At 42.6% G+C, this 27,128-nt stretch overlaps 1 protein-coding gene across 3 annotated transcripts in view; it reads right to left on the bottom strand.

Annotated features, from left to right (window-relative positions):
- Window positions 1-27,128, bottom strand: part of ltbp1 (latent transforming growth factor beta binding protein 1) — a 399,304-nt gene that overhangs the window by 192,955 nt on the left and 179,221 nt on the right. For all 3 annotated transcript variants that reach the window (XM_052011302.1, XM_052011303.1, XM_052011304.1), the window contains one exon: window positions 11,522-11,599. In XM_052011302.1, coding sequence (XP_051867262.1) covers window positions 11,522-11,599 — 78 coding nt within the window. The remainder of the gene's footprint in view (window positions 1-11,521; window positions 11,600-27,128) is intronic.

The raw sequence follows: 27,128 nt of genomic DNA, 5'->3' as shown, positions 1-27,128 counted from the left end.
GGTTGCTCTTCCAATGAGCCAGTACAGGCACAGTGAGAGCCAAATGGCCTCCTCCTGTTCTGTATGTAATTCCACTATAACTCTGAAATTAACAAGGCATTTAAAATAAAATTCTTCCACTAAGATCCATGAATATGGTCCTGCATGTGTGAAAGATTACTTAAACCAGATCTCCATCTACTTCACAGAATGGCTTGCTGCCAGGCACAGTAGCTAAAAGATCCATGGGGATGTTGATTTGAGTCATGCAAGCATTAAAAGCTGGGCTTTGTGCTAAATGTTTTAAATTTGCACTTGTCTCTTAATTGAGCCCTTGAGTTTATTTCTATGGATTGTTCCTCTAAGTAAAGCTAGATCAATTCATGGGGTTCTGACTCCTGATGTGAGATGGTAATTGGTTGATTGTTAATGTTACAGCAACCTTCAATCACAATTTTTTCTTTAGGTGTTCATTTACTGTGGCAGTTGCCAACAGATCCAATGACTGAAGGTTGAACAAAAACAGCAGTACAAACATCGATGTGTATTAAGGACCTCAAATCACTAAGTAAAAAACAGGGGTCTTTGTCGGCAAGACACTGAGCTTGGCATGCAAACACAATTTATTTTGTGTGTTTATGGAAAACACAAAACTGGAGCACTGCAACAAGATCTTACCATGAGGAAATAGCCGATTGTTCACGGTCTAGTTGTTAGTCAGTTTAAGCCATTTTAATTGAAAGATCATGCTAACAGATCAAGCCAAAGTGTGCACAGCCAGGACATGAACTTTCCAGTTTGTACAACAGTGAGAGTTGGCCTCAGTCAACCAGCAGATGGATTTTCAAAGATTCAGCTTTGTGTATCCCTATTAGTGCTGCTTACAAAACGTTGATCAGCTTTCTCAACCTTACAGCAGTTCTTTGCCAAATTCTGCTGTTTCAATGTTTTACAATTGAAGATTTCCACTGCAATATTTCTAGTTTAATCTATATTGTTCAAAGAGTAATAGGTATTTATGTTGTTCCTGGCCAAAAGTAATCCCTTCCTCTTAAGTCTATGTTTATGCAAGAACAGTTTTATTTCACAGAGACACTATAGTATATTATAAATGCAACTTGAATGTAGAAGGGGCAGAAACAGGTTACTCAGCTCAACAAATCCACATTACAGTCAATATATTTCACTCAGACATTTGTACAAGCTTATCACCTGATTAACACTACACAACTGTACCATTAGTGTGAAGCCAACTGAACCCAATCTTGGCATTAAACTTATCGTGGATAAACCTCTTATGGACTGCTACACAAAACTACAGCATTCTATCAAGAGGGTGGTGTGGACAAGCTCTGCAAAAACATGGCTGCCTATTTCCCTAACAAACAATTTCTACTCTATTGCAAAATTAAAGTGCTGACAAGTCTCTTCTTCTTCCGTGGAAATACGTGAAACTGAAAAGACAGGTGATGTGGTTTCAGTCTCAGCTGAGATAAGACTACACAAAGATGAGAACCAAGCAATGACGAATGGAGTCCAAATTATTGAATCATTGTGTTACAGAGGGATCTAACAACACATATTCAGAAATATTTCTGCTGAAAAAAAAAGTTTTAGGAAGTTAAATTCCAGATCCCAGAGAAAACCAGCCTGACATTGTGTTAACCTCAAACAGTATGCACTAAATTTTGGATCTTCAATGGCAGTGCTGTGGGAGCACTACAAAGTTAAGAATACAGTTTGAATTATAGGTCAGGCTCAGAGAATTGAATAGGATGGTTATATTTCTCAATGCAATATTAACATAGCTTTCATTCAATCATTCAATTGCTAAACCTCTGAAGTGTACTCCTGTGACATGGTATTCCTATATTCTACAATCTCTTTCTGATATTCTTTTGGTTCATGTATCCTGCACACATAGCCATATGAACCAGACAAACTCGCCACTTAAGTCAAAATCCATGAAAAGATTGTGACCCAGGAGAGATCACTGGACAAGATAGGCCCTTTCAGAAATGGTTTGTATCCCACATCCCCTTGCCATCTAACTTTTTTCCCAATTCACACTTCCATTTACTTCATAGTACTTCACTTTAATTACATGTCATTAATAAGGATATAGACCACTTTCACTATTGCTTCTAGCACTCTATCCTATTGTCAAAGGATTTCAAGAAATCCTTGGCATTACCTCATTTTTTTTCAACTATTCTACTTGCAATGGTTGTGCAGAATTACACAGACAGGCCCTTTAACCATGCTTATGTTTACACTTTATATGATGGTCCTCCTCTCACTGCTTCAAAGCTGGGGACACAATCTTCAATGCCACTGAATGAAGCAGCTTGCATATTTAAAAAAGGCATTTAAGAATCAGTCAGTTTTCAGTAAAGTCTCAACCCTGAAAGATATATATTTCAACATATTAATTTTCCTATCTGCATGGTGGGATCTGAACTCCTGTCTCCAGATCATTAGTCCAGGCCTCTGGGTAATGTCCAATAACTTAATTACTGTGCTGTTGGAGTCACCTCAACTACTCCCTGCAGCCTGGTCACACTCTAATCATTTCTTAACTTCATTTTATTTATTAACTGATCAATTAACTTGGCTCGAATTCTTTAGTGACTGAGGAGCCCCTTCATATGGAACACTACTGAGTTTACACAAGCTTCTGAACAATTTTTGAATAAGATAATATATTCTATTTTGCTTTTCTAAACAAGTTTTTGTACCAAATGAAAAATTTAAGAAGTAAGAAAGCCTTCATGCAATCTATGTAGCTCAGCAATTCTGCTTCATGGTACCGGAGGTAAGTACATGGCCACATTTAGGGACTGAGTACTGGTGGTACACCCAACATACTGTTTGAACCCTTGATTCAGATGATGAGCTCCTGCCATCTGTGGGACTGGGCAGAGAAGTACTAGCTTTCTTCCTGTTCTGGTACTAGCCATGGGATGTCAGGGTGTCACAAATGCTGCCAGTATATGCTTTCATCGCCCAGGGGGAATTCTAACAATACCAAAGTAATTAACAATATTCCACTGGTAGGTTGGACAAACTTGGGTTGCTTTCTCTGGAGCTTCAGAGGCTGAGAGGAGACCTGATAGAAGTTTAAAGATTATGAGAGCCATAGATAGGGTAGACAGTCAGGATCTTTATCCCAGAGTAGAAATGTCAAGTACCAGATGACATGCATTTAAGATGAGAAAGGGAAAGTTTAAAGGAAATGTCTGGGGCAAGTCTTTTTTTAAAACACAGAGAGTGGTAGGTGCCTGGAACGGGCTACTGGGGGTCGTGGTGGAAGCAGATATGATCGTGGTATTTAAGAGGCTGCTAGATAGACACTTGAATATGCAGGGAATGGAAGGACATCGATCATGTATAGGCAGAAGAGAATAAGTTTCATTCAGCACTTGTGTTCAGTATAAACATTGTGGGCCAAAGGGCCTGTTCCTGTACTGTAATGTTCTATGTCTATGTCCCAACCCATGAATGAACCTTCAATTTACAAAGCTTTTTTTCATGATAATGAATAATGCACCCCTCTCCATTCCTGAGAATACATTATACCTAATTTCCCATAATACATTCTGCCCAACTTTTTCAATTTACAGAATTTCACTGAACAAAATATTTTCCATGAATGCAATCCTTTCATAAATCGAAGAATAGCCGTACAGAGGGAGATCATTCAACCCACTGTGACAATACCAAGCTCTCTGACAGACCTGTTCATTTGGTTCTATTACATAGCTGCTTCAATAATTTAATCACACTTTTGCTTCAAATATTTATCTGGTTCCCTTTCAAAATCTGGGGTAGCTTCTGCTTCCCTTGTAGTTTCTAAGGCATTCATACCGTCAAAATTCTATAACGTCAAGCAGTTCTACAATGTAAAACCTTATTAGTCTTCACTGATCTAGTGGAAAGAGCCCCACTGTACCTCTGAGATCTGGCATCATCCCTGTGCACCTCCCACACACCTTCTCCACAGCTTCCACACATGAAGTGTAAGAGAACTGCACTCATCGGTCAAAATCTTCATCTTCATTGAGCAATAAAACAGATGGTAACAAATTAGTCACTGCTCAACAGACCACCAAAGAGCTGAATGGCAAGAGGTCAATCCATTGTTCATCATTTCATGTGCCCCAAAGTTCAGCTCAATACTCTCACCGCAGTCTGTGCTTGGTGATCTTTTCTCTGTCTGCTTTAATATGTTTTTCCAGTTAAAACGTGGTGAAGTGGCCAGGGAAAAGAACACCAAGTTATTTTAAATATGTCCTGAGTTAATGCTTCCCTATATTTAAATAATTTGAACAATCCTCAATATAATAGTCAATGGGAATAAGTTTGCTCTATTTACCTTATTAAAACAGGGAATGAGGAGGACCAAAATGTCAAGGCATTTTACACATACTTTAAAAACAAGGAGGGAGCTAGGGAGAGACCAAAAGACCATAAAATATAGGAACAGAATTAGGCCATTCGGCCTATTGGCCTACAAGCAATATATTTTTCCCATTATTGAGCGATCCAATACCAGAATGCATGCATTTAAGGTGAGAGGGGATAGGGTCAGAACAGACATGAGGGGTAGGTTTTTTAACTCAGAGAGTGGCGGATGCCTGGAATGCATTACCTGATAGGGTGATGGAGGCAAATTCTTTAGGGGCTTTTTTAAGAGGGGCATGGATGGGCACATGAATGAGATGAAAACAGAGGGATATGGGCATTCTGTAGGTAGGAAGGATTAGCTATGTTGGCACAACATTGTAGGGCGAAGGGCCTGTTCTGTGTCTATGTTCTATGTGAGTCTGTTCCACCATTCAGTCATGGCTGATTTTTTTTCTTCACCCCATTCTCCTGCCTTCTCCCCATAAACCTTAACCCCTTACCAATCAAGAACGCAACAATCTCTGCTTTAATTACACCCAATGACTTGGCCTCTACAGCCCTCTGTGGCAACAAATTCCACAGATTCACCACCACTCTCTAGCTGAAGAAGTTCCTCTTCATCTCAGTTCTAAAGGGATGTCCCTTTATTCTGAGGCTGTGTTCTAGACTCTATCTTTATTCTAGACCCCATGTTCCACTCTATCCAGGCCTTTCAGTATTTGGTAGGTTTCATTGAGATCCCTCCTCATCCTTCTGAACTCCATCGAGTACAGACCGAGAGCCATCAACTGCTCCTCATTCCTGGGATCATTCTTGTGAACCTCCTCTGGACCCGCTCCAGGCCAATACATCCTTCCTTAGATACGGGGTCCAAAACAGCTCACAATATCCCAAATGTGGTCTGACCAACATCTCATAAAGCCTCAGCAATACGTAGAACATAGAACATAGAAAAACTACAGCACAATTCAGGCCCTTCGGCCCACAAAGCTATGCCGAACATGTCCCTACCCTAGAAATTACTAGGCTTACCCATAGCCCTCTATCTTATTCAGCTCCATGTACCTATCTAAGAGTGTCTTGAAAGACCCTATCGTATCCACCTCCACCACAGTTTCCGGCAGCCCATTCCACGCACTCACCACTCTCTGAGTAAAAAACTTACCCCTGACATCTCCTCTATATCTACTCCCCAGCACCTTAAACCTATGTCCTCTTGTGGCCACCATTTCAGCCCTGGGGAAAAGCCTCTGACTATCCTCTCATACCTCAATACCTCTCATCATCTTATACACCTCTATCAGGTTCCCCATCATCCTCTGTCTCTCCAAGGAGAAAAGGCTGAGTTCCCTCCTCCTGCTTTCATAAGGCATGCTCCGCATTCCAGGCAGCATCCTTGTAAATCTCCTCTGCACCCTCTCTATGGCTTCCACATCTTTCCTGTAGTGAGGCGACCAGAACTGAGCACAATACTCCAAGTGGGGTCTGACCAGGGACCTATATAGCTGCAACAATACCTCTCGGCTCCTAATTTCAATTCCCCGATTGATGAAGGACAATACACCATATGCCTTCTTAACCACAGAGTCAACCTGCGCAGCCGCTTTGAGCGTCCTATGGACTCGGACCCCAAGATCCCTCTGATCCTCCACACTGCCAAGAGTCCTACCATTAATAGTGTATTCTGCGAACATATTTGACCTACCAAAATGAACCACTTCACACTTATCTGGGTTGAACTGCATCTGTCACTTCTCAGCCCAACTCTGCATCCTATCTATGTCCCTCTGTAACCTCTGACAGCCCTCCAAACTATCCACAACACCTTCAACCTTCGTGTCATCCGCAAACTTATTAACCCACCCCTCCACTTCCTCATCCAGGTTGTTTATAAAAATTACAAAGAGTAAGGGTCCCAGTACAGATCCCTGAGGTACACCACTGGTCACCGACCTCCACTCAGAATACAAGTGTTCAACAACCACTTTGCCTTCTGTGGGCCAGTGGATCCACACTGCAATGTCCCCTTGGATCCCATGTCTCCTCACCTTCTCCATAAGCCTTGCATGGGGTACCTTATCAAACGCCTTGCTGAAATCCATATACACTACATCTACTGCTCTCCCTTCATCGATGTGCTTAGTCACATCCTCAAAAAATTCAATCAGGCTCGTAAGGCAGGACCTGCCCTTGACAAAGCCATGCTGACTATTCTTGTTTTTATATTCCAGGTATATCCAAGAACACTGTGGGAGGCTAGAGAAGAAATTTCAGGAGCCCTGGCGGAGATATTTGCATCATCGTTAGACACAGTGAGGTGCCAGTAGACTGGAGGGAGGTGAATGTTGTGCCTTTATTTAAAAAGGGCTGCAAAGAACAACCTCGGAACTATAGACTATTAAGTCTAACATCTGCGGTAGGTAAGTTACTGGAGGGATAATATATATGTGCATCTGGAAAGACAGCGGTTGATTAGGGGTAGTCAGCATTGCTTTGTGCGTGAAAGATCATGCATTACAAACTTGATTTAGTTTTTTGATGATGTGACCAAGAAGGTCAATGAGGGCAGGGCAGTAGACATGGTCTATACGGACTTCAGTAAAGCCTTTGGTAAGGTTCCATGTGGTAGGCTGCTCTGGAAGGTGAGATCGCATGGAATCCCGGGAGAAATGGCTAATTGGACACACAACTGGCTTGATGGTAGGAAGCAGAGGGTGATGGTGGAAGATTGGTTCTCGGACTGGAGGCCCGTGACTAATGTTGGCCTCAGGGGTTGGAGCTGGGCTCATTATTGTTTATCATCTATATCAATGATTTGGATAAAAATGTATAAGGCATGGTTGGTCAGTTTGCAGATGACACTAGTGGACAGAGAAGGTGGTTATCACAAATTACAGGGGGATCTGCGTCAACTTAGTAAGTGGGCAGAGGAATGGCAAATGGAGTTTAATTCGGATAAGTGCAAGGTGTTGCATTTTGGAAAGTCAAGTAAATGTGGGACCTTCACAGTGAATGGCAGAGCCTCAGGGAGTGTTGTGGAACCGAAGGATCTTGGTATTCAAGTACATGGTTCCCTTAAAGTGGAGTCACAGGTAGACAGGGTGGTGAAGGTGACTTTTGGCACGCAGGCCTTCATCCGCCAGGGCTTCGAGTATAAAATTTGGGAGGTCATGGTGCAGTTGTACAAGATGCTGGTGAGGCCGCATTTGGAGTAATGTGTTCAGCTTTGATATTTTGGTCATTTACGAGGATGTTGCCAGGACTTGAGGGATTGAGTCATAGGGAGAGGTTGGACAGGCTAGGACTTTATCCCTTGGAGCATAATAGACTGAGAGGTAATCTTATACAGGTGTATAAAATCATGAGGGACGTAGATAGAGTGAATGCACTCACTTTTTTTCCCCAGAGCTAAGGAATCAAGAACTAGACGGCAGAGGTTTAACATGAGAGGGAAAAGATTTAGTAGGAACTTGAGGAGCATCCTCTTTTAAACAAAGGATGGTATGTATGTGGAATGAGCTGCCAGAGGAAGTGGTTGAAGCAGGTACAATAACAATTTTTAAAAGACAGTTGGACAGGTACAAAGATAGGAAAGATTTAGAAGGTTATGAGCTAAATGTGGGCAAATGGGGCTAGCTTGAAAGGGAATCTTGGTCGGCAAGGACAAGTTGGGCCGAAGAACCTGTTTCCATGCTGGATGTCTCTACATTCTAGTCCTCTCGAAGTGAATGCTAACGTTGCATTTGCCTTTCTTACTACCAACTGAACCTGCAAGTTAACCTTAAGGGAATCCTGAACTAGAATTCACAAGTCCCTTTTCACCTCCAATTCCTAAATTCTCTCTCCATTTAAAAAGTAGTCTACACATGTATTCTTCTTACCAAAGTGCATAACCCCACAATTCCCTATGCTTCCATCTGCCAGTTCTTTGCCCACTCTCCCAACCTGTCCAAGTCCTTTTGCAGCCAATCTTCTATCTATGCTAGTACCTTGCCTTTAACACCATGGGCTCTTGTTTAGCAGCTTCATATACGGCAGCTTATCAAAAGCTTTCTGAAAATCCAAGTAAATAACGTCCACTGCATCTCCTTTGTCTAACCTGCTTGTTAATTCCTCAAAGAATCAGATTTGTCAACAAGGTCTCCCTTTAATGAAACTGTGCTGACTTCACCCTATTTTATCATGTATTTCAAAGTACTCCAAAATTTCATACTTCATAACGGACTCCAAAATCTTAACAACCACTGAGGTCAGGCAAACTGGCCCATAACTTCCTGTTTTTTGGCTCCCTCCCTTCTGAAATAGGGGTGTTATATTTGTGATTTTCCAGTCCTCTGGGACTATCTCTGCTTCTAGTGATTCTTGAAAAATCACTACTAATGCCTCCACAATCTCTTTAGCTACCTCTTGCAGAAATCTGGGGTATAGTACATCAGGTCCAGGTTGCTTATCCACCTTCAGACCTTTCAGCTTCCCCAGCACCTTCTCCTTACTAATGGCCACTACATTCACATCTTCCCGTAACCCTCTTGAATTTCTGGCATGTTACTGACGTCTTCCACTGTGAAAACTGATGCAAATTACCTATTCAGTTCCTCCGCCATTTCTTTGTTTCCCATTACTACTTCTCCAGCATCATTTTCCAGTGGTTCAATGTCCACTCTTGCCTCTCGCTTACCCTTTATGTATCGAAAAAACTTTTGAAAGCTTCTTTTATATCATTGGCTAGTTTATCTTCATATTTCATCTTCTCCCCCCTTATTGCTTTTTTAATTGTGCTCTGTTGGTTTTTAAAGGCTTCCCAATCCTCTGGATTCCCACTACCCTGCCATATATTATGCCTTTCTCTATTGCTTTTATGCTGTTCCTGACTTCCCTTGTCAGCCACGGTTGCCTCATCCTCTCCTAAGTGTGCTTCTTCTTACTTGGGATGAAATTCTGTTGTGTCTCCCAAATTACTCCCAGAAGTTCCTGCCATTGCTGCTCCACCATCTTCCCTGCTGGGGTCCTCTTCCAATCAACTCTGGCCAGCTCCCCCCTCATGCCTCTGTTAGTTACATTTACTCAACTGTAATACTGTTACATCTGATTTCAGCTTCTCTCTCTCAAAATGCAGGGTGAATTCTGTCATATTATGGTCACTGCCTCCTAAGGGTTCCTTCACCTTAAGCTCCCTAATCAAGTCTGCCTTGTTACACAACACCAAATCAAGAATCGGCTGTTCCCTAGTGAGCTCTACCACAGTCTGCTTTAAAAAGCCATCTTGCAGACATTCCATGAATTGCTTCTCCTGGGGTCCACTACCAACCTGATTTTCCCCAGAGAGGGTAGGAGGCACGGTAGTGTAGTGGTTAGCATAACGCTATTACAGTGCCAGCGACCCGGGTTCAATTCTGGCCACTGTCTGTAGGGAGTTTGTACGTTCTCCCCGTGTCTGCATGGGTTTCCTCCCACATTCCAAAGACGTATGGGTTAGGAAGTCGTGGGCATGCTATGTTAGCACCGGAACAGTGGCGACACTTGCAGGCTGCCCCAGAGCACTCTACAAAAGATGCATTTCACTTATCTTATCACTCAAGGACAAAGAAGATTTTATACCTGGCACTGGAGGAAGTGGGCAATATACTAAATGAGTGTTTTGCATTGATGCTCACCAAAGAGAAGGACATGGAGGATAGTGAGATCACTGGGTTTAAATAAGGTGATTAAGTCCCCAGGGCCTGATGGGATCTATCCCAGGTTATTGAGGGAGGCAAAAGAGGAGATTGCTGGGGCCTTGACAAAGATCTTTGTATCCTCTCTAGCCATGGGCAAGATCCCAGAAGACTGCAGAGTAGCCAATGGTATTCCTTAATTTAGGAAGAATAGGGATAAGCCTGCAAATTACAGGCCAGTGAGCCTTTTATTTGTGGAAGGGAAGCTATTGGAGAAGATTCTTAGGGATAGGATTTACTCACATTTGGATAAGCATAGACACATTGGGGATAGTCAGCATGGTTTTGTGTCTTATGAACTCATTGCCACATTACTGGAAGGATGTGGAGGTTTTGAAGACGGTACAGAAGAAGGTCACCAGGATGTTGCCTAGATTAGAGAGCATTAGCTATAAGGAGAGGTTGGACAAACTTGGATTATTTTCTTTGGAGCACTTGAGGCTGAGGAGTGACCTGACTGAAGTATCGAAAATTATGAGAGGCATAAATAAAGTAGATAGTCAAAGTCTTTTGCCCAGGGTGTTAATGTCAAATACTAGAGGGCATAGCTTTAAGGTGAGAAGGGGAAAGTTTAAAGGAGGTGCGCAAAGCAAGTTGTTTTTTTAATCACATAGAAGAGTGCTAGGTGCCTGGAATGTGCTGCCAGAAGGGCTGGTGGAGGCAGATACGATCGTGACATCTAAGAGGCATTTAGACAGGCAAAGGGACATGCAGGGAATGGAGGGATATGAATCATGTGCAGGCAGATGGGATTGGTTTAAGTTGGCATAATGTGGGCTGACAGGCCTGTTCCTGTGCTTTACTGTTCCATATTTGATGTTGTATGTTCTAAAACCCTCTGTATTACTGAACAATTCTTTGAATATATCAACTTGGCTATTAAATTTTAATTAAGCTGCAGTCATTTCTCAGCTATTAATTTTGTACTTTATGTGGGAGATGGAGTGGAAAGAAGGAAGCGGTGTTGAAAATTATTTAAACAATGCATTCTTTGCCTTGTAATATTTAGCTGAGCAGCCACAGATGCAGCATAATTAATCAGAGGTGGAGATATAATTGTAGTAGGTTTGGTCTTTTGGGGAGTGCTTTGGTGCACAGAGAAGTCAACTGTTAAACAGGCCCTGACACATAGAAAATCTAACATATGAATCTGTTGTATGTTTACTATTTTTCCAAAACCTAGCTCAGTGCTATGGTGTCAAGTGATTTGGCAGCAACAGCATTAGTCAGTGTCCAAGTCATTCGAGAGACATCACCTTAAGCCAGTTAGGCACAATATAGACTTGTTCTTCCTCTTAAATATTTTATCTGAGGTAGAAATGAGGGTCGGCTACGTAAAATAAGCCTTTCAAACAACATTTATCATTTATATAAGGCACAACCATGAAATCAGGTAACTGGGGATCTATTAATACACTTACCCTGACAATGTGTGGCATTAACCTGCTTGTAACCCAGGGGACACTCCACCATTTGTCCATTTCCTCGAATAGGGAAAGCTGAAATTCAAACAAAATCCAATAATTAACAATCTCGACGGTACCCATGTCTATCTAAAGAAACACCAGGAAAAAAACCAGTGCATTTAAAGCATCACCAAACCATCAACAATACTAAATAAGACTGCATGTGCAAACACTTCAAATCATAGCATTATTCTGTGGCATCATAAACAAATATAAAAGCCCACCTGATTTGGCTGGAATGCGATGAATAAATCAATGGATCACAGTCACTCTCATTTCCACTGTGCTGAATCAAACAGGGTGCTGCTCACCAGGCAACCATTTGAATATGGATTTGTGTGGGACTGCCTCTCTACAGCTTCAGGGATGCACGCACAAGATGTCAACTGTACAATGTGAGTGACTCAGATCTTTCTAATCAATTAGACAGTACCACAGCAGGCTCAAGAGTAAATGATTTTAGAGGGAGCTCTCTGAGTGAAGTTCAACAAAATGCTATTCTGCTAATGTTATATTTGCTCGATGACCACTATAAGATACATAGCCATAGTAATTATTTAATATAAAAATTGAGAATGCTACAAATGGTCAGCAGGTCAAGCAGCATTTGTGGAGAGAGAAACAAAAGTAATGTCAGGTTGACTCCTGAGTGCTGTAACATGTTTAGCCAGAAGGTGACATGCTGTTCCTTGAGCTTATGATGGGATTTATTGGAACAGAGTAAGAGGTCAAAGACAGGGTCCTTCAGGACATAACAATAAATTCAACAATTTTAGATAACTAGCTTTTGCAGTTTGTATCAGAACTGTTCAGTTCTAAAGACAGGTCATCAACTTGCAATGTTACCTTAGTTTTTCTCTCTCCACAGGTGCTACCTGACCTGCTGATTATTTCTGGCACTCTCATTTATTTCAAATTTCCAGTAACTGCCCTGTATCTACACACAAAACGCTGGAGGAACTCAGCAAACCGTCTCTTGTGTCTCCACTGCCCTGTATCTCATAGTTCCAGCATTGTTTTCTTTTCTCAACTCTCTTCCATCTCCATAAGACCATAAGATATAGGAGCAGAATTAGGCCATTTAGCCCATTGAGTCTGCTCCACCATTCAATCATAGCTGATTTTTTTTAATCCCATTGTCCCACCTTCTCCCGGTAACCCTTAACACCCTTACCAATGAAGAACCTATCAACCTCTACCTTAAATACACTTGGCCTCCACAGCCGTCTGTGGCAACAAATTCCACAATTTCACAACCCTCTGGCTGAAGAAATTCCTCATCTCAGCTTTAAGGGGATATCCCTTATTCTGAGGCTGTGCCCTACTCCTTCTCCTTCTAGTTTCACCTCCCTAGCTAGATTAGCAAGATTTCACCACCTTTCTCTGCCAGCATCACCACCATTTTTGACATTCAGTCTCTCTTAGTCTCCACTCTATCGAAGTGGAGACTAAGAGAGACTTTTGATCTCTTTTGATCCTTTTGTTCTCTTCACCCTTCCCACTTCTCTGCAACCTAAGAACACTCAATTTTTAAATCTCCTTAGTTCTGACGAAAGGTTGCTGCCCTGAAACACCATTTTTTGATTTTATTTCAGATTTCCAGCATTTATAATTTTTACATTTGGGTTACTATTTAATTTTTTTTTACATAGGATTAGTAAAAGCCAAGCCGAGATGTAATTCCACAAGGAAATTTGGCCTGCATTACATGTTGAGTGTAGTTAAAACTGCATGTGTATTCTGCTCCAAAATTCAGTTCTATTGATATCAATGGTACTCAATGGAACCAAATTTCAGAAACAGAGCACAGCACTCACCTATCGTAATATTGTGTACTTTGATCAAGTGACCAAGAGATCAAGTCACAATCCTAAAGGGTAGATATCAGTGATAATAGTACTACATGATCAGTGGTAGCAAAAATAATTTGGAACAACGAAGCTATAAATTCTGGATGCATCAAAAAACATAGAGGGATGGAATTTCCACAAAATTCTCCCCATCTTCTACTGTAACTTCAGCAGAGATCATGGAGAATATATAGCTCCTCCTGTTTTTTATTGCAGTTGCCTGCCCAAGTTAAGGCAACAAAGCAAGGAAAATCTCCTGGAAAATTCCAGGCAGGAATGCAAGTTAAAATTTTTTAAAGGATTTAACTTCGAAGGAAAGCAAAGAATTTGGAGTATAAAAGGTACAACTGTGAGATGAGTTGATGTACCACAGAATGCAAGCATGATTCCAAGCGGTGGCTGTGTCATTAAATAAAATGCATCAGGAAGACTGCCTCATTTTAATAGTTGGTTCATACTGAAGGAACCATCACAGTGCTTTGGGGTATTATAAATCTAAGCCAAATACACTTGAACCTACAAAATCAATCCAAGGGCATTATACTAACAGCAAAGGCAATACATGGTCAAGAAATTCCAGTACTAGGAACTGAAGAGGACATGTAGAGCTACTGTATGTGTTGGGCAAAGCACAACCTAATTTGTGGCAAAAAGAGTAAAGCCGTTTTTTGATCGCTTAATAAGAAAGTTGCATTTATATCGCACTTTACTTCAGGATGTACCTAAGCAATTCACAGCCAATAAAATAATTCTGAAGTGTAGGCAACCAGGTTACAGAAAACAAGATCTCAAAAAACAGCAAGTTGATAATGACAAGCTAATCTGTTTCAGTTATGTTGATGAAAGGATGAATATTGACCAGTGAGAGCAGTGAGAATTTTCCTACTCTTCTTCAAAATAGCGTCATGGGATGTTTTCTGACCATTCAAGAGGGCCGACAGGGCTGATCAGGCCCTCAATTTATCATCTTATATCCAAGTGTGAAGCACGAAAAATGCTGCAGGGCTTAATTTAAACCTAACCATGACAGGGTTAAAAGGAGAACTAAATACAAGTTTTTTTCTTTTAATATTCAATCTGGAACATAGAGTCATACAGCACAGAAAGAAGGCCTTCAGCCCACCATGTTCATGCCACCTATCTACACTAATTCTATTTACCTGCATTAGGTCTGTAGCCTTCTATACCTTGGGAATTCAAGTACTTGTCTAAATGCATCTTAAATGTTTTGAGAGTATCTACCTCTGTCAACTCTTCAGGCAGCACATTCCAAACTCCAACCACCCTCTGTTTGATAAAAATCCCCCTCAGATCGCTTCTAAATCTCCTACCTTTCACCTTAAACCTATGCCCTCTTGTCCTAGACACCCTGACCATGGGAAAAATATATTTACTATCTACCTATCTATGCCCTTCATTGGTATTGGTACTGGTTTATTATTGGTTTATTATTGTCACTCGTACCAAGGTACAGTGAAAAGCTTGTCTTACAAACCAATCGTACAGGTTAATTCATTACACAGTGCAGTTACATTGAGTCAGTACAGAGTGCATTGATGTAGTACAGGTAAAAACAATAACAGTTCAGAGTAAAGTGTCACAGCTACAGAGGAAGTGCAATGCAATAAGGTGCAAGGTCACAACAAGGTAGATCGTGAGGTCATAGTCCATCTCATTGTATAAGGGAACCGTTCAATAGTCTTATCACAGTGGGGTAGAAGCTGTCCTTAAGTCTGGTGGTACGTGCCCTCAGGCTCCTGTATCTCCTACCCGATGGAAGAGGAGAGAAGAGAGAATGTCCCGGGTGGGTGAGGTCTTTGATTATGCTGGCTGCTTTACCAAGACAACAAGAGGACTCTAAGGAGGGGAGGCTGGTGTCCGTGATGTACTGGGCTGTGTCCACAACTCTCTGCAGCTTCTTGCAGGCCTGGGCAGAGCAGCTGCCGTACCAAGCCGTGATACATCCAGATGGGATGCTTTCTATGGTGCATCGGTAAGAGTTGTTAAGAGTCAAAGGGGACAAACCAAACCAATTTTACATACCTCTTATCAGGTCTCCCCTCAGCTTCCTCCTCCCTTGGCAAACCAAAGCAATAAAGCCCAATGGTCATGTTAAAGAAAGGATTAACTTCCTTGCACTTAAGTTTGTTTTGTTTTTGTAAAGTAGATCTCAACTCAGCTGAAACATTCGAAAAGGAAGCAGATCAATTTATGGCTGAACAAACCATAGAGGATTACACAGACTTTTGGATAATAAAATACTGAAAATGGTAAGCTCAGGTCCAGTCACAATCTGATCAGCAAATGATTGCCTTCATTTTCCTTACACTTTTTTGCCACCTGGTCTAAAAGAAGGGACGCTAGTCTACTTCAATCAAACCACAATCTTCTTATGTGACCAGAGAAGCCATGACGGTGCACTGTCAGAGGAAATGCCTTCAATTAAAATTAGTTTCTTTTTTTGCACTTGCTTCCTCAATTGCCACATATGTCTCCATTTCTGTTTAAGCCTTGCATAAATTCCCAGCTCAATGCTAATCACTTCAGCATTATTCTGAGGATCCCAACAGAAAATGTCAACATCACCCTGTCAAACATCAGGGAGGTACAGTGAGAAGTAGAGTGATTATAATCTACAGAAGATGAATTTGTTTCACATTTAAAAATATGAAATGTATTAAAAATAAGTGAGAACTAAAAATCGTTGTACAGCTTTGACATTAAACAGGTGGATTAGTTAGATTGCTGTTTCGGCGGAATATGCAGCTAGGCACCTAGGAACACTGGTTACCAACAAACACTGTTCAGACGGGATTAAACCTTGCTGTGCAACATTAGGTACAAGATGTTAACATTTGTTACTAATATCATGCGGCATGACTTCAAACCAACAAATGAGTTAATGCATTCATCACCATAACTATACAATGTGGTTATAGCATGACATGTTTATATCTAACAAAAGGAAAACACAGATTTTCCTTAAATGTGTGCTTTACACCCAAAGGCTGCATACAGAGGACATTTCCTTCATCACTGAAGACCTCAGCAAGATCAGCTATCATCTTAATAAAAGGTGAAACAGGCACAAGAGGCTGAATGGTCTAGAGTCATAGAGCTAGGAGTTATACAGCATGGAAACAGGCCCTTCAGCCCAACTCGCCATTGCAAACCAAGGTGCTAGTCCCACTTGCCTGCGTTTGACCAAATCTCTCTAAACCTTTCCTATCCCTGAACCTGTCCAAATGTCTTTTAAATGTTGTAAATATACCCATGTCAACCACTTCATCTGGCAGGTCGTTCCATGTACCTGCCACTGTGGGACGAAGGGCCTGTACTGTGCTTTAATGTTCTATCTTCTATGTTCTGTGTGAAAAAGTTGCCCTCAGGTCCCCTTTAAATCTTTCTTCTCTCACCTTAAACCTATGCCCTCTAGTGTTAATCTCCCACACCCTGAGAAAAAGACCATCCACCTTTTCTCTGCCCCTCAAGATTTTATAAACCTCCAATAAAGTCACCCTTCAGCCTCCTACCCTACAAGGTAAACAGTCCCAGCCTATCCAGTCTCTCAGCGTAACTCAAGTCCAAGTTCCTCTCTAGCTTAACCTCATCCTTCCTATATGTATGGCAACCAGAAATGCACACAATACTCCAAATGTAGTTTCACCAATGTCATATACAGCTGTAACATGATATCTCAATGGTTATACTCAGTGTTCCAACTGATGAAGGCAAGTGTGCCACACACCTTCTTCATCACCCTGTCTAACTGTGTTGCCGCCTTCAGGGAACTGTGTACTTGTACCTCTAGATCTCTCTGTTCTACAACACTCCTCCAGGCCCTGCCATTCACTATGTATGCCCTGCCTGGTTTAACTTACCAAAATACACTACTTTGCACTTGTCTGTGTTAAATTCCATCTGCCATTCCTTTGCGCACTTTGCAAGTAGGTCAACTGCTCCTATTTCTTATGCTACATCCTACCTCAAGAAAATAAAATGAAAGCTTGGCATAACAAAAAGTATATCCAACCAAGACCATCATATGGGGTGGTTGTAGAGGCTGATACAATAGGGACATCTAAAAGGCTCTTAGATAGGCACATGGAAGTAAGAAAAATGGAGAGTTATGGGCGGTGGAGGAGGGAAGGGTTAGATTGATCATGGAGGAGGTGTTCATATAGTTCAGCAAAACACTGTGGGCCAAAGGGCCTGTACTGTGCTGTATTGTTCTATGTTTCTATGTATAAGTAACATGCATTACAGTAGAGATTCAGCTAAATGGGCTGAAGGGCCTGTTTCCCTGCTGTATAAGTCTATGATTCTATACCAATACCAATACCGAAATGACAATCTTGAAAGCAGCACATCATTTCTTAATTTGCTCTCATGGTTCCACACATGCCTTTCCCATGCCTATCAATGCATGGGACACAATTTCCAACATGTTTTATATCCAAAGATGACTACAGTTTCCTAAACTGTTTGTCTCTTCTGATTTGATTAATGGACTTACCCCAGTTTGAAACAAACTGCATTCTGGAACAGTCTGAGCATATATTGCAGCCTATCCAACTAAACTGCCTGCACCCTGACCTGTAAAAAATCAACTTTATAAGGGGAATGATTGATGCCCAGGAATATTTGCTGCAAACCAGCATCATGCAGATTCCAGATAATATTATAAATAGCAAGTAAAATAGTAAGCAATTTGTAACTCCTACTTTTCAGTTTAGACTACAAACCTTAGTCATTTTAAATGTTTTCCAACAAATGATATAATCCAATATTAATTTTCCCATAACATTACTCAATGGGTCATAGGATATATTTTACTTATAACATCAACTTGACAAGGCCTTTGACAAGGTCCCGCATGGCAGGCTGATCTGGAAGGTTAGGTCGCATGGGATTCAGGGGGAGCTAGCAAGGTGGATTCAGAACTGGCTCAATGATAGGAAGCAGAGGGTGATGGTTGAAGGTCGATTCTCCAACTGGAGGCCTGTGACTAGTGGGATGCCCCAGGGGTCAGCGCTGGGACCTCTGTTATTCATTATTTATGTAAATGATTTGGATATGAATGTACACGGCATGATTAGCAAGTTTGCTGATGATACTAAATTAGGGGGTCTTGTTGATAGTGCAGCAGGTTCCAATGAATTGCAAAAAGATCTTCATCAGTTTGGGAGATGGGCTGAGGAATGGCAAATGGATTTCAACTGAGATAAGTGTGCGGTGAGGTATCTTGGACAATCAAACCAGGGTAGGACCTATACAGTGAATGGCAGGGCACTGACAAGTGTTCTGGAACAGAGGGGCCCAGGAGTACAAGTGCACAGTTCGCTGAAAGCAGCCATGCAAGTAGACAGGGTGGTGAAGAAGGCGTTTAGCATGCTGGTCTTCATTAGTCAGGGTGTCGAGTTTAGGAGTAGGGACATTATTTTGCAGTTGTATAAGTAGTTGGTGAAATCGCACTTGGAGTATTGTGTACAGTTTTGGTCACCCTGTTATAGGAAAGACATTGTCAAGCTGGAGAGGGTGCAGAAGAGATTTACGAGGATGCTGCCTGGACTAGATGGCCTGAGTTGTATAGAGAGGTTGGACACGCTGGATCTTTATTCCTTGAAGCGCAGGAGTATGAGAGGTGACCTTAAAGAGGTTTATAAAATCATGAGGGCTATGGATAAGGTGGTCAGTCATAGTCTTTTCCCCAGGGTGGGGACTCCTTAGCTAGAGGGCACAGATGCAAGAGGGAAAAGATTTAAAAGAGACCCGAGAGGTAACTTCTCTACACAGAGGGTGGTGAGTACTTGCAATGAGCTATTAGAGGAAGTGGTCAGGGCAGGTACAATTGTAACATTTAAGAGGCATTTGAATAGGAACATGGAGGGTAAAGGCTTGGAGGGTTATGATCCAAACGCACACAAGTAGAACTAGCAAGGCGGATGCTGTGGTTGGCATGGACTAGTTGGGCCGAAGGGCCTGATTCGTATTACTTTAATTCACTAAGCTCCAACAGAAACCATCTTTTACCATCCCACCAGAGAGAACTGGCCCTTCATCCCCCAGATCAGTTCACCTCTCCCTCAGCCTGCTAATCTGTATGTCTGCTCATTCTCCTGAAAAGGAGTTCTTCTCATTAGATCCCTTAATTTTAAACACTCTCTTTCTCCCTTCAGCTCACCACTCTCAACCACTGCCCATCCTTCACCTTTTCCTCACTCTTCTCTATGCTCTTAAGGTGGGTGGGGATGCAGGGAGCTCATCCTCCTCAACATTATTTCAGCAGCAGGAAGCTCTGGCGTCAATAATCTCAGAACAAAGGAAGTACGAGGTCATACACGTCTACTGTTTTTCCGAATGGAACTTAAACAGTGGATGGAAAAGATGCCGCCAAGGTACTGTACATGGCAGAACAGGCAAGATGCAATGCAATGGCAGCAATTTGGAAATTACTGCGGGCTTCAGAAATATGTTGGCATACACCATGTTTCTTCCATCCACTTTGATTTTGTGGAATCAACTGCCAGCCAGCAACATTCTCCAACGCCCAACATGTCAATAGAGCACTTGTTCATCTCACTGACACCTTGCACCAGTTTACTGGCTCGAGGCATAGTTCATTTATCCCAGGATCCTGGCCAAAGCTTGAGGAGGAGGCCATCAGCTTCTGCAGCCTGAGTGTTTGGCAGTTTTCCGTCACACAAAAAAGGCTTATCACCTTTTACATAGCACATTTCACAACCTTAGAAAGTCTTAAAGTTCTTTAGGTGACAAAGCACTTTTAAAACCTAGTCAATGTTGTGGTATAAGAAAGGCAGAAGATAATTTTGTACACAGCAAGATCTGCAAGGTGATAAGGCTAGATTAATGTTTCTTTTAAGAGACATTATTGAGCATTAAACATTGGCCAGAACCAGCATGGATATGTTCCCTTTTCCTAAAAATACTGCTAATGCATCTTTCAGATCCACCTGAGAGAGAGGACGATGCTTCAAATTAATGACCAACACCCTTGACCATTGCTATACAACCATTAAAGATGCCTTCTGAGCCACCCCTCATCCTCACTTTGGGAAATCAGACCATCAGGCTGTGCTTCTCCCTGCATACAAACAGAAACTGAAACGGGAGGATCCGGTACGGAGAGTCATGTAGTGCTGGTCTGAGGAAGCAGATGAGCTCCTATGTGACTGCTTTGAGACAGTGGACTGGTCTATGTTCAAAGACTCAGCTGCCAGCCTTGATGAGTATGTCACCACCATCACAGGCTTTATCAGCAAGTGTGTGGAGGACTGTGTACCAAAGAAGACAATACGGGTGTTCCCAAATAGGAAACCATGGATGAACCGGGAGATCCACTCCCTACTGAAGGAGAGGACTGCTGCACACAAATCTGGTGATCCTGACCTGTACAAGAAATCGAGGTATGACCTTCGGAAAGCTATCAGGGATGCCAAGAGGCAATACCAACTCAAAATAGAGTCCCTGACCAGCCGCCAGTTATGGCAGGGTTTACATGCCATAACAGGCTACAAGACAAATTCGGGCTGCATATCTAACAACAGTGCATCCCTTCCTGATAAACTTAACGCATTCTATGCACGTTTTGAACAAAAGGGAAGTGGATTGTCGCCATCCACTCTGACAGCCACCAACGCAGCTGAACCTGTGATCACAGTGGAGGACGTAAGATCAGTCTTTCGGAGAGTGAACACGAGGAAAGCACCTGGACCAGATGGTGTCCCAGGCCGCGTGCTCAGATCTTGTGCTAATCAGCTGGCAGAAGTATTTGCGGACGTATTCAACCTCTCCCTGCTTCAATCTCAGGTTCCCTCCTGTTTTAAGAAGACCACTATCATCCCGGTACCAAAGAAAAGCAAGGTAACATGCCTCAATGACTACCGACCAGTGACTCTGACATTCACCATCATGAAGTGCTTTGAGAGGTTGGTCATGGCATGCATCAACTCCAGCCTACCAGACAACCTGGACCCATTGCAATTCGCTTATCAGCGAAACGGGTCTACAGCGGATGCCATCTCCCCGGCCCTACACTCAGCTCTGGAGCATCTGGACAGTAAAGACACATATGTTAGACTATTGTTCATTGACTACAACTCTGCCTTCAATGCAATAATTCCAAGCAAGCTTGTCACCAAACTCCGAGACCTAGGAGTCAACACCTCTCTCTGTAACTGGATCCTTGACTTTCTAACAAACAGACCGCAATCAGTGAGGATAGGCAGCAATACCTCCAGCACGATTATTCTCAACACTAGTGCCCCACAAGGCTGCATCCTCAGCCGTCTACTCTACTCTACTCTCTATACACTCACGACTGTGTGGCCAGATTCTGCTCTAACTCCATCTACAAGTTTGCAGAAGGTACAACCGTTGTAGGCCATATCTCAAATAGCGATGAGTTGGAGTACAGGAAGGAGACAGAGAGCTTAGTGGAATGGCGTCATGACAACAACCTTTCCCTCAATGTCAACAAAACAAAAGAGCTGGTCACTGACTTCAGGAAAGGGGGTGGTGTACATGCACCCGTCTACATCAATGGTGCTGAGGTCGAGAGGGTTGAGAGCTTCAAGTTCCTCGGAGTGAACATCACCAACAGCCTGTCCTGGTCAAATCACATAGATGCCACAGCCGAGAAAGCTCACCAGCGCCTCTACTTCCTCAGGAGGCTAAAGAAATTTGGTTTGTCCCCTTTGACTCTCACCAACTTTTACCGATGCACCATAGAAAGAATCCTATCTGGATGTATCATGGCTTGGTACAGCAACTGCTCTGCCCAGGACCGCAAGCTGCTGCAGAGTTGTGGACACAGCCCAATGCATTATGGACACCAGCCTCCCCTCCTTGGATGCTGTCTTTACCTCTTGTTGCCTTGGTGTAGCAGCCAGCATAATCAAAGACCCCACCCACCCGGGACATTCTCTCTTCTCTCCTTTTCCATCGGGTAGAAGATACAGGAGCCTGAGGGCATGTACCACCAGACTTAAGGACAGCTTCTACCCCACTGTGATAAGACTATTGAACGGTTCCCTTATACAATGAGATGGACTATGAGCTCACGTCACTTGTTGTGACCTTGCACCTTATTGCACTGCACTTTCTCTGTGGCTGTGACACTTTACTCTGTACTGTTACTGTTTTTACCTGTACTACATCAACGAACTTTGTACTAACTCAATATAACTGCACTGTGTAATGAATTGACCTGTATGATCGGTTTGTAAGACAAGCTGTACCTCGGTACAAGTGACAATAATAAACCAATACCAATACCAATAAGGCAGTAGAAGTATCCAGTCGCATAGTAATAAACTACAGTGTTATAATATCTGTGGAGTATGAAACAGGGTTAATCTTTCAGATCAATAATTTCCTCTCAGGTCAGTTCTGATGAAGGGTCTCCAACCTGAAACATTAACTCTGTTTCTCTCTCCACAAATGCTGCCTGACCTGCTCAGTATCTCCAGCATTTTCTAATTTTATTTCAGGTTTCCGGCACTGGCATTATTTTGCTTTTGAACAGCACCTAAAGTTCAGACAAATCAAATGTCCTGGAGTTAGTCTCTCAAACAGTGCTATCTTCTCTCTCTCTCTCTCCCCCCCCCCCCCTCTCTCTCTCTCTATATATATATCTCTCACTCACAAGCATACTGCACCTCTATCTCTCTCTCACACACACATACGTGCACACCATCTCTCTCTCTCTCTCTCTCTCACACACACACACTCTCTCACATGATTCCAACTCTTAGATGCATACGGATTCTCTCCCACATTTCGACTTTCTCTCTCCCTCAGGATTCTCACTCTCTCTCTCACACACCGACTCTCTCTTTCTCACATACTGACTCTCCCTCTCATACACACCGACTCTCTCTCACTCTCACACACACCAACTCTCCATCTCACACACCCGGACTCTCCCTCTCACACGCTCCGACCCTCTCTCTCAGACGCCCTGACTCTCCCTCTCACATGCCCTGACCCTCCCTCTCATACACCACCCTCCCTCTCACACGCCCTGACCCTCCCTCTCACACGCCCCGACTCTCCCTCTCAGACCCACTCTCTCTCTCTTTTCCTACAGGCCATTTGGAAAGGCGAGTGAGAGGGAGGGTCTGTGGGGTGTTGCCGGCATTGGCAAAGTGGTGATGTGCACAGAAGGATTCCATATGTATAGGTCATGTCACTGGTTAGCAACCATCGGGACACAAGGAAAATTGTAGCTTTGGCCACCTACCTGTGGAGTTTACAGGGAGTTAGCCTGCCCCAGCAGTGAGAGGCAGTGAGTGGAGCAGTGGCTCTGCTCCTGGGGTGGACTGGGTCATGTACTGGGCTCACATCTCCCCAGACCATATTTGAGAGGAAGGGAAGCAGCACCCTGCTCCAAGCCATCTGTGCCAAGTGTCAACCCACTCACATCACAGTTCTTACTGAACAATGATGGCTGAAGGCTGGGGAAAGACAACAATTGATTCTCAATGGGAGCCAACAACATTATTAGTGGTATAATTTTTTTAAGTGTTTTCATAGATGAAACTGTTTTCCCCTTCATTAGCAAGTGTACATACTGAGTGTTGCATATTACTGCTATGAACAAAAAGTCAACATTACTTATCAGCAATTTCTTGCAAGTTTATCCTGATATTTAGAAAAGACCTTAGTAATGACAAGATAAATTGTCTGGGACACCAAGGACTCCTGAAGAAACCTCTGGTCCTCCTCCTGGCCCTGGCCCTGGCCCACAAGGGATTTGCCAGCAGCATTATTCTTTTTGAACTTACTGCTTGTGGCTAGCCAGTGCTTCCCACTGGGGTTCAGCTGACGGGCTTGATACTTGGTGCCTCATCCCAAAACATTATTAGCAAAACATCAGGGCAATGATGAGACCATCAAGCCACAATCCATCCATTTGATGTGGGCCCAATGCTGGTGGTAATCAAAGCTTCAATGACCTTGATGATGAAATGATGCCAGTTGGGAACCAAATGACCTCAGAACAATCGGTGAGTTGGGACCTAATTTTAAGCCCCTGCCTACACCATTCACTTTGGGCAAGGGATCCTAAAATCCAGGCTTCCTTAACTGAGGATATAGAAAAAATGCAAGCAAAGATCTTTCAGCTGCTGCCTGAAAATTTGAATTACATATTAATGAGGCAAAATCCCATGTCACTATTGTTAACATTGACCTTCACTGCACATTTTACATTGATTCCTCTGCAATCATAAAATATGGGGTAGGAGAACAACCATCGTGGGAGAATCCATGGTTTCCAAACCAGAAACCATGGATGAACTGAGAGATCCATTCCCTATTGAAGTCCAGGTCCGTGGTGTTCAAACTGGGTGACTATGACCTGTACAAGAAATAAAGGTACAACCTTCGTAAAGCTATCAGGGATGCCAAGAGACAATACCAGTCCAAAATCAAGTCCCAGACCAGCTGTCAGTTGTGGCAGGGCTTACATGTTATAACAGGCTACAAAATGACATCGGGCAGCATTGCCAACAACAGTGCATCCCTCCCCGATGAGCTTAACTCATTCTATGAACATTTTGAACAGAAAGGAAATGGTATGTCACCACCCACCCTGACAGCCTCCATTGCACCTGTACCCACAGTCACCATTGTGAAACAGTGCCAGTGACCTGACTAATAAAGGCCAACACACCATACACCTTCTTAACAACCCTATCGACCTTCGCGGCAACCTTGAGGGATTGATAGACGTGGATCCCAAGATCCCTCTGTTCCTCCACACTGCTAAGCATCCTGCCATTAACCTTGTATTCTGCCTTCAAATTCAATCGCCTGAAGTGTATCACTTCACACTTTTCCGGAGGATGCCAATTAGGCCATCCTGTCCTTGCCAGCCAAAAAAGTGCCATAAAAGTACCTATCCAGGTATTGTAGAAGTGCAGTGTGTGTCTGGCCACTGACCTTTCAGGCCTGGATGAGTACTCCTGTTTCTATTTTCTAGTTTTCTACATTTCTGAAAGAGGAATGCATTAATGGTGCAGTCTTAACAACACCAATACATGCTTCTTAATTTTATCATTATTAAAAAAAATCAACCCCACCCAAGCCAATTGCATCCTAAAATTCCTGGACACAGCCTCATAAATCCTCTCTTTACCTTTCTTGTGCAATCACATCCTTCCTGTATTGTTATGACTAGAACTGTACACAGTACTCTAGCTGTGTTCTACTTGGTATTTTACACAATCCTGCCACGACTTTCCTGCTCTTTCTATTCTTTGCCTTGGCTAAAAGAAGAACATATCAAGAATGCTCTTCCTTGGCCACCTTATCCATCTGTCCTGCTACCTTCAGGAATCTGTAGAAATGCACTCCCTCTTGTCCTCTACATTTCTCAGTTTCCTACCTCTCTTTGTGTGTATTCCATTGCCTTGTTTGTCCTTCCCAGATGTATTACCTCATTCTGGGCTGATTTCCATCTGGCACTCTTTTGCCCATCTTACCACGTCATTGATATCTACTTGCAGTCTACAGTTTTATTCCTCACACTCAACCACATGACCAATTTTGGTATCATCATTAGAAGGGTCTAATTACAAAAATATTTGCCATGTTGTAAGGGGTCAATGCAGCAATCAGTTTGCCTTCATACTACTAAAGCTGAAGCAATTCTGTAAACCTGCCTGCTTGAGTTCTTTGACCTCAGCAGTATAAAACAGTGTAAAGAAATAACATTGTCTGTCATTTTTCTGAATTACTGGGTGGGATTTGGGGGAAAGATGAAAGGAAAAATGTAACACTTGTAAAAAGACAGATACTTAGTTTCCAGTAAGCATGCAGCAATCACGTTGTCATGGTAACTTTGGCAAAAATGCACAAACCCTTGCTGCACCACCGCCAATCCAATAAATTTTGAACAGAAATACTGGCTTTCTCCTTCCAAAACAAATTCCTGTTCCATTCACCAATGCAAAAGCATCACCCCATCATTGGAATAGATTTCACTTATATTCTCTTGTGGAAGCACAAGGGTAAAAAACATATTAAATTGTGAAGCATAACACATCCAAAACAAGTAGAAAAACTGTCAAAAGTGAAGCAATACTGCCAGGTAATGCCTCTGTGGGTCAGTTATACTGTAGCTACTTCATTCACCAGGAAGTACTGCAAGATTAGGGAGACAACAATTACACCATCAGGTCCTTCTTCAGATCTCTTTAACTCCCCATATTTCACCTTTGTACTTTATATTTTTTTCCACAACGTTAGTTGCCCACTGTCTCAGAGCTGGCCCTGATATCAAGGTACTTTTCTGATAACAACCCAGGAAAATGAGCAGAAACCCTCCGCAGTAGAAATTTCAGTTTCAATAAATGAGAGCTGCAGTATTGCCTGCTCACGAAATCTATTCTAACAACTTGGTATTGGTATTGGTTTATTATTTTCACTTGTACTGAGGTACAGTGAAAAGCTTGTCTTACAAACCGATCGTACAGGTCAATTCATTACACAGTGCAGTTACATTGAGTTAGTACAGAGTGCATTGATGTAGTACAGGTAAAAACAATAACAGTACAGAGTAAAGTGTCACAGCTACAGAGAAAGTGCAGTGCAATAAGGTGCAAGGTCACAACAAGGTAGATAGTGGGGTCATAGTCCATCTCATTGTATAAGGGAACCGTTCAATAGTCTTATCACAGTGGGGT

Source organism: Pristis pectinata, chromosome 3, assembly GCF_009764475.1.
Source record: "Pristis pectinata isolate sPriPec2 chromosome 3, sPriPec2.1.pri, whole genome shotgun sequence".
Lineage (NCBI taxonomy): Eukaryota > Metazoa > Chordata > Chondrichthyes > Rhinopristiformes > Pristidae > Pristis > Pristis pectinata.
This window is presented reverse-complemented; position numbering and strand designations above follow the sequence as displayed.